The sequence below is a fragment of the Bos mutus genome, chromosome 12 (assembly GCF_027580195.1).
Source record: "Bos mutus isolate GX-2022 chromosome 12, NWIPB_WYAK_1.1, whole genome shotgun sequence".
In the NCBI taxonomy this organism is placed as follows: domain Eukaryota; kingdom Metazoa; phylum Chordata; class Mammalia; order Artiodactyla; family Bovidae; genus Bos; species Bos mutus.
In genome coordinates this window covers 13,458,055-13,470,960 of record NC_091628.1, presented here as the reverse complement: position 1 = coordinate 13,470,960, position 12,906 = coordinate 13,458,055, and the positions used below count along the sequence as shown (strand labels likewise).

At 44.1% G+C, this 12,906-nt stretch overlaps 1 protein-coding gene across 5 annotated transcripts in view; it reads left to right on the top strand.

Annotated features, from left to right (window-relative positions):
- ENOX1 (ecto-NOX disulfide-thiol exchanger 1) overlaps window positions 1-12,906 on the top strand; it is a 687,342-nt gene that overhangs the window by 510,169 nt on the left and 164,267 nt on the right. For all 5 annotated transcript variants that reach the window (XM_070380253.1, XM_070380256.1, XM_070380252.1 and 2 more), the window contains one exon: window positions 5,887-6,099. In XM_070380253.1, the coding sequence (XP_070236354.1) occupies window positions 5,887-6,099 (213 nt within the window). The remainder of the gene's footprint in view (window positions 1-5,886; window positions 6,100-12,906) is intronic.

Below are 12,906 nucleotides of genomic sequence, written 5' to 3'. Positions count from 1 at the left end.
GAGGATGCAGATTCTGAGTCAGGAGGCCTGAGTAAGGGTGAGACTGTACTTTCAGCACGCCCCAGAATGAGACTCATGCTTATGGTCTTGGAATAGGAGAGATGTATCCCATATGTGAGCTTCCCAGGTGGCGCTAGTGGTAAGGAACCCACCTACCAGTGTAGAAAACAGCTGATCCCTGGCTCTGAAAGATCCCCCTTGAGAAGGACATGGCAACCCACCCAGTATTCTTGTCTGGAGAATCCCATGGACAGAGGAGCCTGGTGGGCTACAGTCCATAGGGTCACAAAGAGTCAGACACAACTGAAGCAACTTAGAATGCATGCATGTATCCCAAATGCAATTTTTAAAATGCCTACTGCGTGCCTCATGCTGAATAAACATGAGAAAGGGGGATAGGGAGAGAGGTTGACAAATTCTGAAGTAACTAGAAATAAAATGAACTGGGTATGGATTCAGGTAGCGATATTGAAGTGCGACCATCATTATAATATTCTTTAGTCCTCACAAAGCTAAATCATTCCCTTCCCAGAATTAAAAAGCTAAATACAAGGTTAAATGTAAAGGTTATTACTTTTCCAGAATTAAAAAAAAAAAAAAGTTCAAAAGATTTTTAAGTCATTGGATAAGCTGGTTAGCTTACTGTGGAAGACTTCTGTGTAATTTTCTGAGATCACTCTTAACTTTCATTGCTAATGGAAATAACCTCAGAGGCCTGAAGGATAAAAGGACCAGCCAGCCTAAGTGCCATGAGAACATTTATCTCTGGTGGACAACGTGAAAATACTCTTCAACATGAAATTAAAATGTTTATTATCAACTCTTGACCATTGGACTTGCTGTAACTTTCCAGTACTAATGCACTGCAAATCTATTAGACACAGAGTGTAATGAAATAAAGTACAAAGGGAAAAACTCAGAGTGAACAGAAGGTTGAAATATGTCTTGGAAATTTTCTTCTCATCCTAACCCCTCAGAGCTTTAGAAGGCCAGTTGGTACATGAACCAACAATTATTGTACAGAATGACTAATATTTTAATAAAAGGATATGTAAGGAATTATAGGAACATTAGCAAAGGGATCCTTGATTCATGTTAAGGTTAGAGGAAAGCTTCCTTTATGAAAGGCACTTAGGCTGACTCTTGAGGGAAGCAGACCAGTTAGCTGGGTCGACCAGGATCTCCAGGGACCCTAGGATGAGTACATAGCACATGCAGAATTAGGGAGGCAAGGGCGGGGTGCTTAACTCATTATTAACTGGGTTTTTTTTTTTTTTTTTTTTTTTTGCAGAAACTAATATCTGAGGCTGGCTATTTTTATTTTGACCGGCCAAAAAAATAATTCTGTTATTTTATTAACACTTGGCGGGTTATTATATGCAATAGTTACACCTGGCACACCCGTGTAAAGTCTTCTAATTTTCATGAAATGTTGTCTTCAATCCACTCTTCTGTAGAAGCAAAGGAAGTTCAGCACCGTGACTTTCATTTTCACTTTTTGTGTCAGAATCAATCACTAAGGTTTTTTGTCTTTTTGTTGTTCTAATGTTCACATTGTCTGAATCAGAACCGTATTCTGAAGAACTGGCATCTTCTGAAACACTAGTACATATGTCATGTGGACAATCAAGGTATCTGCATAAGATTCACTGAAAAATTCTTTTTTTTTCATTCAAAGTTTCGCAATGCGTCATTTTTGAAAATTTTGCATTTATAATATACACAAGGCTGAAACAGAAACCTAGTGGAGCAAAATGTGAAAGATAATGACAATCATAATTTGTACAGTGAACCCTTGATCAGTTTTAAGCTCTCACAACTTCACCCGGTGATGTTCACGGGATCACTCTCTGAAAACGTATTGAAAAGTCTCCAGTCCATACTGTTCAGGTAACAAAAGAGATATTAATATATCTCTGGTCAAAACTGTGTTAACAAAGAGGAGCATGACAAAGGAACAGCGAATGGATTGAAAGGGGAAATGCCAATCAAGGGAGGCCATGGAACAAATGATTGCAGTAATCCAGGTGTGACATTGCAAAGTCCCTGATTAGTCAACATTGGAGAATTTTTAGTGAGCAAATAAATGGCCCATGTGAAAGTGAAAGTCGCTCAGTTGTGTCCGACTCTTTGCAACCCCATGGGCAGTAAGTAGCCCGTCAGGCTCCTCTGTCATGGAATTCTCCAGGCAAGAACACTTGGAGTGGGTTGCCATTCCCTTATCCAGGGGATCTTCCTGACCCAAGGATTGAACCCAGGTCTTGTGCATTGCAGGCAGATTCTTTACGGTCTTATCCACTAGGGAAGACCAGATGGTCCATAGTTGCTCCATAATATGCAAACTTTCCCGGTTCTTAGTATGAAGAAGATGTGTTTGCCCATTCTGTTTTCTAAAGGGCACTAATGTTCAGAGTTGAGTCCAAGCATGTTCACAAAAAGTGTTTGGAATTTTTCTAATTGCATCTTGGATGTGATTTTTATGAGCTGTATTAATTTCTTTCCACATAAATAGCTGTAATAGTGCTGCAATCTATGGCCTGTTTAAATTAGTTTATATTGTTTCCTGTTTTCTTAGTGATCTTTCCCCTGAAGACAGAATTGAATTTTCATTCGGATATTGAAAATGACCACTCCCAACACACTCATGTAGCCATTCAGAAGGAGCTGCCGGCTTAGCCTTAATTAATATAAATTCACTTCTTGCATGGCAACAAATATTGACTAGACTTAACCAATCACATGTTAACTAATGTTTTCATGGTTAATTTAAATGTAGTGCATCAGTCATCCATGAGCCTGCTACAGAAAGTTCAGAAATGATGAAACTGGAAGTTTTCAAAACTATATACTAAGCCATATGTACATATGTATATGATATATCTAATATATAATATGTATTTTATTTTATTCACATATATTGAGAATGGAATCTGCCTACTATTGCTTGTTATGATAGTAGCAAGTCTCTTGCCTACTTACTTTTTCATTGCTTTTTCGTTGTGTATTTTTAATTGCTTAATCCTAAAATTGCTCTCTCTCTGAAAACTATGTATTAACTATAATCTACTGGCGAACTTACACTTTAGGTCTAAGAGTGAAGAGCAATAAAAATTGGCTTTTAGATCATTTAAGCAAACATCTGTTTTTAAAATTTAAGTGTGTTCTTCCTGACACTAAGGGTATTTATGATCTGTGTAACCACAAGCAAGAGAAGAAAAACCGTGCCCATTCATGGGTGAAAGGAAGATGGGGCCCCATTGTTTGTGCGTGCTCGCTCGCTCTCTCTCTCGTTCTCTCTCTCTCTTGCTCTCTCTCTGTCTCTCTCTCGTTTAGGATTTTTCTTTGTGTTACACAGAGATGAAAAAGTCACAGCAAAGGGGGAGAATGGTCCATGAAGTCAATAGTTCCCTTTTCTGTTGTTATCTTTTAAGAAGCCGGGGGGCAGGTAGAAAAGATTTCTTAAAGGCATCAGGTAGATTTCTGCTGTCTTTTCAGAGGCCCATTCTCTTAACATACATAGGCAGGGAGAGAGGCAGAGAGTGGAAGGGAGGCAGAGTTTATTCTGACTGTAAGTGTTGCAGTGGGGCTCCCACAAGCATCATGCTAAATTATGGGCCTCTCCTCGGGCTGAACACGGTGTTAAGTTGTATGATGGACTCTGTACTAGCCCGCTCCGATCCATGAAATGAGATAAGAAACTCGTGCAGCTGGAGTTCACTGAGGGTTGAACTCAGACTGAAATCCCAGAGTTAACAGAACTGCGTGGGCCAGCCATGACGCTGAACACGTGCACACACTCGCTCAGCGGCAGGTTGAAATTGGCAAGGAAACTTGAGTCCTTCCTGTGCAGGCTGCCCCGTGGGCCTTCCTCAGGCCAGTTATCTCCTCAGATCAAAGCGTGAGGGCCCCGGGGGCAGGTTTGCTCAGGAATAAAGCTTTGATCCCCAAGCCCAGACGGGCACCACCTGGGCGGGAGAGGACTAGAGATGGTGGCCCATCAGCAGCGCGATTTCCAGCCTGGAGAGGGCAGAACCCGCTCCACGGGCACGGGGCAGGCTAGCCTGCCTGCGTACAGTGCACGTACTTCTGGGGCAGGCAGCAGCCGCAGCCGTGAAGTCGTGCCCCGGTCTGGGAGGGGATGCCTGGGAGAAAAGGGATGAAGGGTTTTTCTGTAGCGCTCTGCAAAACTCAGAAAGCACTCTGCAAATGCACGCTTCGTATGGGGTGTAAAATACTAACAGTGCCTGATTAGAAAATATCTGGGTAGTAAAATAAAATAAGATCCCTTTACTAAATATGAATCACCCTCTATCTGTTCATCTGGAGTGTGTGTGCGTATATGTATGTATGTGTGTGTGTGAATATGGATTTGTGTGTATGTATATATGACCAATATATAATATATAAACAATAACGCACACACATACACAGCGTACAAGGATGTCTCTGGTGTTCCTCTAATGGAAGGAACATAGTAGCCGCTCGGTATTTGTCAAATAAATGAGTAAGTATCTGAATCTTTTAGTCTTAATTTTCCTCCTGATATTTAGGACCCTGACTCCGTTTCCTTGGAAAATGCAGGATATTTTTGTTTTCTTTATTTTTACAATAATTCTTATTGGAGTGTAATTAATTTATAATGTGTTCGCTTCTAGGATATTTTTCATAAATTATGTTTTTAGAGGCTAGAAAAATACAAAAACGAAAGACTTCTCAAGTTTAGAAAACAAGCCCAGCGCTTGCAGCGGCAGGATTGATTTGTGTTGTAGTAACTGACATACAACTTCCGGTTCCAATTAATCACCTCCAGACTTGCTTTTTTCCCATGTCCAAGCCGTACAACAGAGATCTGCTCCAGTAACTGTTTGCAAACAGGCAAGTCTATTTGCTTTCTTTTGAAATGAACTTTATCACTTACTTGCAGGTGGAACCTCCTGGCCCCTACCCCAAGCCCCATACTCCTAAATCAAACACAGATGGATTTCTAGCAGCCTCCCCAACACACACACTGACCCCCACGCCCCCCAGGAAGAGGTCCTCTTTTGTTGAAAGCATGGAAATGGTCTAGTTTTCACCATAATCAAATATGTTATAGTAAACCTAAAGTCAACCTAAAGTGAAATTGGTTTTGAACTGCAGCAGAACAAGAATTGACCTATTGCTACTACCAGCTTGGGAACAATATCTTACATCATGACTACTTTTAAAAGTAATTTCACCCGTCATCCACATCCTGCCCATAACTCAGTAGATTCTAAGTCAGAAAACTGATATTGCTGTATGCTGTTACCAATAAAAGAATAAGGAAATGAACTGGAGGCCAAACAGGTAACAGTTTTTTGAGCCAGTCTTGAGAAAGAGAAATCTGGGTTTGGTGGAGAATGCAGTTGTGTCATATTTCAAAGGATCCCCAGAACAGATCTTCTGAAACTGGGCTCACCAAGTTGGTAATCTGAGGGTAAGCCACTCTTTGTTTCTTGGGTGGCTTTGTAGTGCCGTGCAGTCAGATGAGGAAAGAGAAGCTAAGTGATGATGGAACCATTAGTTGCAGGAAAGCTCACAAGGTCAAGTTGTGGCCATTAGTGGCTCAGAGGGTGAAGAATCTGCCTGCAATGCGGGAGACCTGGCTTAGATCCCTGGGTTGGGAAGATCTCCTGGAGAAGGGAATGGCTACCCACTCCGGTATTCTGGCCTGGAGAATTCCATGGACAGAGGAGCCTGGCGGGCTACAGTCCATGGGGTCTCAAAGAGTCGGACACGATTCAGCAACTAACACACACTCACATATACACAGGATGGACTGTGCTATGCCTTTGGAGAGGACCTGAAGTGAAAACCAAGACCTTGCCTTGGCATGATTTGAACTTGGTGGTCTTCCATTTGCAGACGACAGCAAGTTTTCAGAGGCCATCACGGTGCTGCTGTCCTGGATCGAGCGAGGGGAGGTGAACCGGCGGTCCGCAAACCACTTCTACTCCATGGTGCAGTCAGCCAACAGCCACGTGCGCCGGCTGATGAACGAGAAGGCCACCCACGAGCAGGAGATGGAGGAGGCCAAGGAGAACTTCAAAAACGCCTTAACCGGCATCCTCACTCAATGTAAGTAAGATTTCTGGGGGCCATCTCTTTTTGTCGTGATGTTGCCTTTTCTTGTGTACTCATTTTTTTTTTTTCCCATTTGGGGGTAAGTAGTCCCATAGTTTCCCATCTTACTTCATACCGAATGGCCAAACCTCATAACCAGTTTCATGTTCTGTGGCATCTTGGAGGAACACGGACCCCGCCCTGAGAGCTTACTTCTCAAGGTGAGCAACGTTTCTGTAGCTTTTCCGCAGAACACCCCGTCCGGGCCTCAGGGCGGGGTGGACAGATGCTCCCATGCCTGCTGGACCCTCCGCAGTCCACACCACCCCTCAGGGCAGCCACCGTCCCCCATAGGCTGGGTACACAGAGCCCACGTCCTCCCTGCACTGAGAGTAGAAGCAGCCCCAGAACACACTGTCCTCGTTATCCTTGGGCTCTGTTTAGGAGGAAGGTCAGACAGACTCCTCCTCAGGATCCTTTTCATGTGGGGTGAGCCTTGGCTGTGAACACGGGCAACTCAGGAGCAGAGATCTTTCAGTGCTATTATTTTTTTTTTTTTTTGGTCCTTTCTTCATTGAAAAAGCAAATTGCCTTCACCACTTAATGCCGGTGATCATTCCCATCTAGATCCTAAACTGATGAAATGGTGTAAACAGGGCTTTCTCATAGAACAATGGTTAGGGTAATTACCCAGGGCTCTATTCAAAAAAAGGACGGATTTTTTTTTTTATTTTTATGGGCGTGCTCTCTGTGTCTGTGGCCGCATGCATCACAGCTGCTGATGTGCCCTCGCCTGGTAAAAGCCACTGAATGGCACTGTGACAGTGCCACGCTCCATTCCACACCAGGTGCAAGGTCCCACACAGGACGGTGACACATGCAATTTACATACTCAGTCTGAGGATAAGTATTATTTTCAATGATACACTATGCCAAAATACCCATCACCTCTTTCATCAGTATAAACTCCAGCAATAATGTGCCTGATAGGATGGAAAGAGAAAAGGGAAGGAAAAACCAGAAGCCTCGCTGTAAATGTGTTTTATTTGACTTTGTTGTCAAAAGACCATTTTTGCTACAGTGTCAAATAACTCCCAAACATAAACTCTGATAAGTGACCAGATATCCAGCATGACACCAACCTAGGACACCTGTCTTTACAGGAACAATAGAACTGGTATATCTCATAGACGTCACCGTCAGACTGCCTTCCCTAGATTCCCTAGTGGTGAGCAATGACCTTTTACCCGGCTGTGTATGCCCAGCAGTTCTGAAGTTTGGGTTACTAGAGCTAGGATAAATACACTAACACCCAGACCACCTGTAAAGGAGAGAAATAGAGAATGGATTTAGTAGGTGGAGGAGGGGTAGGGTGGGTTGGTAGCAGAGACCAGGAAAGGCCACACCAATTCTAATAATACAACCTCTGCAAAGTTGAGGCAAGAAGCCAGCTGTCTGAACAATAGAATGATCACCGATTACCCTTTGCATACTAGCATCAGTTTTAAATAAATCCTCATTCCTATGCAGTTTATCGTCCCACTGGGCAGGGAAGATTCGATCCTTAACTCTCACAAGGAATATAGGAAGGCGTTAGAATAGGGGAGGGCTTTTGTTTTTTCTGGCAGTATCTTTTCCAAGAAGCCCCTGTTAAAAACAAGCACGCAATCATGTGGCTGAGTGAACAGGACATGTCCAACCTTACACAGGTAGAAGTGGGCCAAGGTGTGAAACCACTGAGAGACAGACAGACAGGTGTAGCACGTGGGGATACCAACACCAGCTTGTTACTCCTGATCAAGGCTGAACCGGATCACGGGACTGAGATCTGCAGCCATGGTGGGCTCCCCAGTGCTGACCTGGGGGTTGAGCTTCCAGCCACAGGCAGTGCTGAGGACCACAGGCTTCTTCCTGCGGAGCCTGTATCTGTATGCGCCACATCACATGTGGAGAAGCTGATGGGAATGAGTACAGGTGACCCTCGAGTGATGTACATGTGATGAAAAATCCGAGTGTAGCTTTGCAGCCGGCCCTCCCTGTCTGGGGTTCCATATCTAAGCATGGATGATGCCATATTGTAGTACAGTATATGTGAGTGGACCCACACAGCTCAAACCCGTGTTAGTCAAGGGTTCACTGTATTCTGTCCAGGCAAGCGGATTTACTTTCTCCCTCCATGCAAAGGAGAGAATGAAGGGCCAGAGCAAGGCCAGAGATTTTGGAGGAAGATCCCGTCTCATGGAAATCATAGAAATGGAGATTACTCTCATAGACACCGCTTAGGCACCTCACCTGTACAATATCAAAAGTTCAGTTCTTGCTTTTAATCTTCAAACCTGCCCCTCTTTGGGTTTTTCCTTCCCATTTTACTAATTCTCCGACTCAGATCCTGTTGAGTACTTTTCACACCCACCATCTCCCACCACCAAAATCCATCTAGGCTATCAGGAAATCCCATTGTTTCAGCATTCAAATTGGCCCACTTTTCTTCATTTTCACTATAGCCTTTCAAGTGCAGGCTGCCTGAACGATGATGGTGTCTGGGAGTAATAGAAACCCCCCACCAAACTTGATCTTAACAAATGGAGAGTTTTCGTTCTCCATACGGTGAAACCCAGAGTGTTGGCACTGGTTTGGTAGTTGAAAAGCGCCAGGCCTGAGGTTTCTGTGATGTTATTAGCTTTCTTAGATAGTTGTCTAAGAGGTCTGCTGTTTCTCCTGCCATCACTTCTTTTTTTACTAGCTGGAATCACAGAAGAAAAAGGAGAGGAGGAAAGAAAGAGGAAAGGGCTGTACCTTTAAAACAGAAAAGCAAAACTTGCCAAAAAGTCCCCAACAGGCTTCTATTTATGTCTTGTGCAGAAGTATTACATGCGGCCATGCCAAGCTATTTATACAAGGAAAATGGGAAACAGACTCTTTTGACTGGACCCATTTCCCTCCAGAATAAATCTGGAGTTCAGGTAAGGAAGGAGGGGAGAATGGCTGCAGGCAGACATTTTGCAGTTTCTGCCATGTGTGATTCTTCCCTTTCCACCTTACTCCAGCTCAATCTATTTTTCACACATCATCTGACATAATTCAGAGCACATCTTCTCCACTGAAATCCCTTGAGTAGATTCCCATTGCACTTAAAATAACATTCATCTTCCCAAGCTCACTGTGCTTGCCTCTTCTGCTTCAGCTTTCGCTCGACTCACAAGGCGTCATCTCCATTGGCCTTTTTCCTGCTGAGCCCATCAAAGCTCCCTCCCATCTCTGAGCCATTCCATTCCCTCTGTCTGATGTTCTCGTCCTTGCAGTCTGCAATCTAGAATCCTTCTCATCCTTTCAGTCCTGGCTGTAAGACCATCCTATCAGAGAGGCCTTCCTGATCTCCCCTCTCCTAGCAGGCTCACCATTCATATTTCATCAGTCCCTCAGAGCACTTATCCAAATGGGTGCATGCTAAGTCACTTCAGTCGTGTCTGACTCTTTGTGACCCTGTGGACTGTAGCCTACCGGGCTCCTCTGTCCATGGGATTCACCAGGCAAGAATACTGGAGTGGGTTGCCATGCTGTCCTCCAGGGGGATATTCCCGACCCAGAGATGAAACCTGCATCTCATGTCTCCTGTGTTGGCGGTTGGGTTCTTTACCCCTAGCACCACCTGGGAAGCCCATCTAAATGGATATAATTTGATAAATTGTCTGGTTATGATTATTATAAGTGTCACAAAGGAAAATGTATGTGTCTCTTAGTCACCGATGTGTATCAGGTGCCTGGGATGTGGAAATATGCAAGAAATAAATATTCCATGGGTGAGGGAGTGAGTGAATGAATGAGTGCATTGCAAAGAAGACAGGAAGTAAGCCTGAAACAGTGAGCTAAGACGTTTCTAGGAACCTCCCAGAAGAGTTTTTCACCAGTGTTAGTCCTGTCTGTGGAGTTTTCACCTTGCATGTATAATCAAACAGACTGAATAGAGAGCTCACCAGCTATGCTTTTGTTGGAGATCGTTATATTTTACCAGACTTGGTTGCAGGCCAGAGGATATAAGGAGAGTTGAGGTAGCAAAATAAACACCAAAGTTCACATTGACATCTCCCACTTGTCACCGTCTAACAGCCTGTGCATTCCCCATCTCCCTGTTAGTATTTAAGAGATTCCTCCATAACCCTGTATTTTGATCCTGGAAGTATTTCGGCAGCCAACAGAAACGGTGAAAAGCCCAGGTGAACTTGATGGCCCCCAGGGCTGTCCAAGGGCTACACGCCTCAGCCGGAAGCTCTGAGAGGCCTTCGAGTGAATCATCAATAGCCGGGACCCTTGAGGGTGACTTGAAAATATGCAGATCCTTTCAATGTGAGCCTCAGCTGGAGTTAGACCTCTGAGATAGAACAGGCATTGCACAGCTCACTGAACAACCAGAATTTTCCGTTCATTTCTGTGTGCTGTTACAAAGATGACAATTCCCCAGATGCAAAAGGGATCCAGATTCTAACATGAAATTCGTCATGAAAATGTTAGTGGTAACCTGGCTAACGTGGTAGGTATGTGTACATTTCATCCGCCTTTGAATTTTGAAACAGATCTTGTTTCAGGTCTGGTGGAGTTAATGTTTCTCGGTCTCCACCACATTCTCTGCTTCCCCAGCTGGCTTCAGGCTGAGTTTGGTATCCATAGAGCTGCCTCTAAAGTAATAGCTGCTGAAGTCCACAGCAGTCTTCATACTTGTCAAATTTTCCAAAAGCAGAACCAGTCAAACCCCCCATTTGTCGGCTTTAATATTCCTGGCAGACACTGCGAGAGTCACATTTGGCTTTCTCCTTTAGAATTAGATTAAGATTGTAAAGCACTAAGATTCAGGAATGACATCTCAGCTTTGACTCTGCAAAGTGGCTGGAAATCTGCTGGTTACTTGGCAGTGTCTTCCTCCCACTTAAAAGATCCCCACAATTGTTCTAGCGTCCCATGGGAGCCTTTCTATTAGAAAGCCAAGTCTCAGGGAGTTGTTCATAGGTAGTTTGGGAGCAGGTCTATTGTTGAACTAACTTGTTACAGTAAGTGGGGTTGGCCTGGCATTGAAGGCGGTGTCCATCTAACAACTTCCAGGAAAATTCAGGTATATTCCAAAGGTCCAAGTGCAGTTAAAGTGTGAATGCCTATATAGATTTTGTTGAACGGGGAAAGGGAAATTGCATGAAATGTTAGTCCATTAAGCTGGGTTGAATGCATGTATCTCCTTGCTTTGCGGATCACATTTGTCCTTGTTTTCATATTTGAACAAATAGCATTTGCTCAAAGGGGAAACAAAATCAAGAGCCATGAATAATAATATAAAGTTGTGATTTATTTCAAGGTCTGCATCAGAGGCCAGCAGTTACCTTCTAGCTTTGTTGGTATTCAGTTCCGCCAACATTTATTTAAGTTCTGACTTTCTTCCTGTCTCCAGCCTTCACCCCAGGGTGGGCTATGTAATTATAATCCAATGGGCATTGTTTCCATGTGGACCCTGGTGTAGCGTGTCAAAGGGCAGCAGCTAAACCCAACCAAGAGTTTGGGGAGTACAGCATCCACTCGTATTTTGGATCATTTTCCACCTCTGACTATGAATGTGCAGTTTTCCAAGATGTTTAGGTGAGAGCCTCCTTTATCCTGCTGGGGCCCCTGGGTCTTTCCCTTTCTTTCAAGGCCAGCTGGATAGATTCTCATTTACTAGATATGAAGAAAGGGAAAAAGACAATTCAGTGCAGGTGAATCATCTCATCCTTATGCCATTTTATTCTCACATCATCCTTTTTTCATCTTTATGTCATCTCTTAACCTGCCCATTGAGCAGAAACTCCTCCTGGTTTCCCAAGTGAGAGACTTTCAGGTTTTGATCTTCTTCGCTTTTTAAACATTAATACCTCCAAGGAAACTCCCCATAGGCCTGCCTGAGTTCAGTTTTTCAGTTATGAGCAAAGCTTGTCATTTCAAAGCTCAGAGAGAAACTGTTTATAAAGTTGAGGAAGCATGTTCTACGGCTCTCAATTATTAATATGCATGCCAAGATGATCAATTGGGCATGCCTTGTTACAACACGCACACACGTCTGATGAAAATTTAAACACTCCGTGATCATGCCACTCTGGGACTTTCCCAGCACACTCCTCGGTGAGAGAGGAGACGGGGAAGGGAGGAAGGTGTGGAAAAGGCAAACAGGAAGCAGATGGTGATGGAGAAGGGCCTAGTGATGCTAAGAATATGTGCCATCACGGAGGGCTTCCCTGGTGACTCAGCGGTAAAAAAGCTGCCCGTCATGCAGGAGAACTCTGCTCCATGTTATGTGGCAGCCTGAGTGGGAGAGGAGTTTGGGGGAGAATGGATACATGTGTATATGTGGCTGAGTCCCCTCACCTTTCAGCTGAAACTGGCACAGCATTGCTAATTGGCTCTGTGCACGTGCTCAGTTGTGTCTGACTCTTGGCGACCCCTTGGACCGTAGCCCCCCAGGCTCCTCTGTCCGTGGGGTTTTCTAGGCAAGAATACTGGAGTGGGCTGCCATGCCCTCCTCCAGGGGATCTTCCCAACCCAGAAGTCGAACCCAGGTTTCCCACATGGCAGGTGGAATCTTTACCATATGAGCCACCAGGGAAGCCCAAGAATACTGGAATAGGTAGCCTATCCCTTCTCTAGGGGATCTTTCCGACTCAGTAATCAAACCGGGGTCTCCTGCATTGCAGGTGGATTCTTTACTAACTGAGCTATCTGGGAAGCCCCTAACTGGCTCTACCCTAATACAAAGTAAAGTTTTTTAAAAAAAGAGTACATGCCATAAATATTAACGAGCAGTGTCAG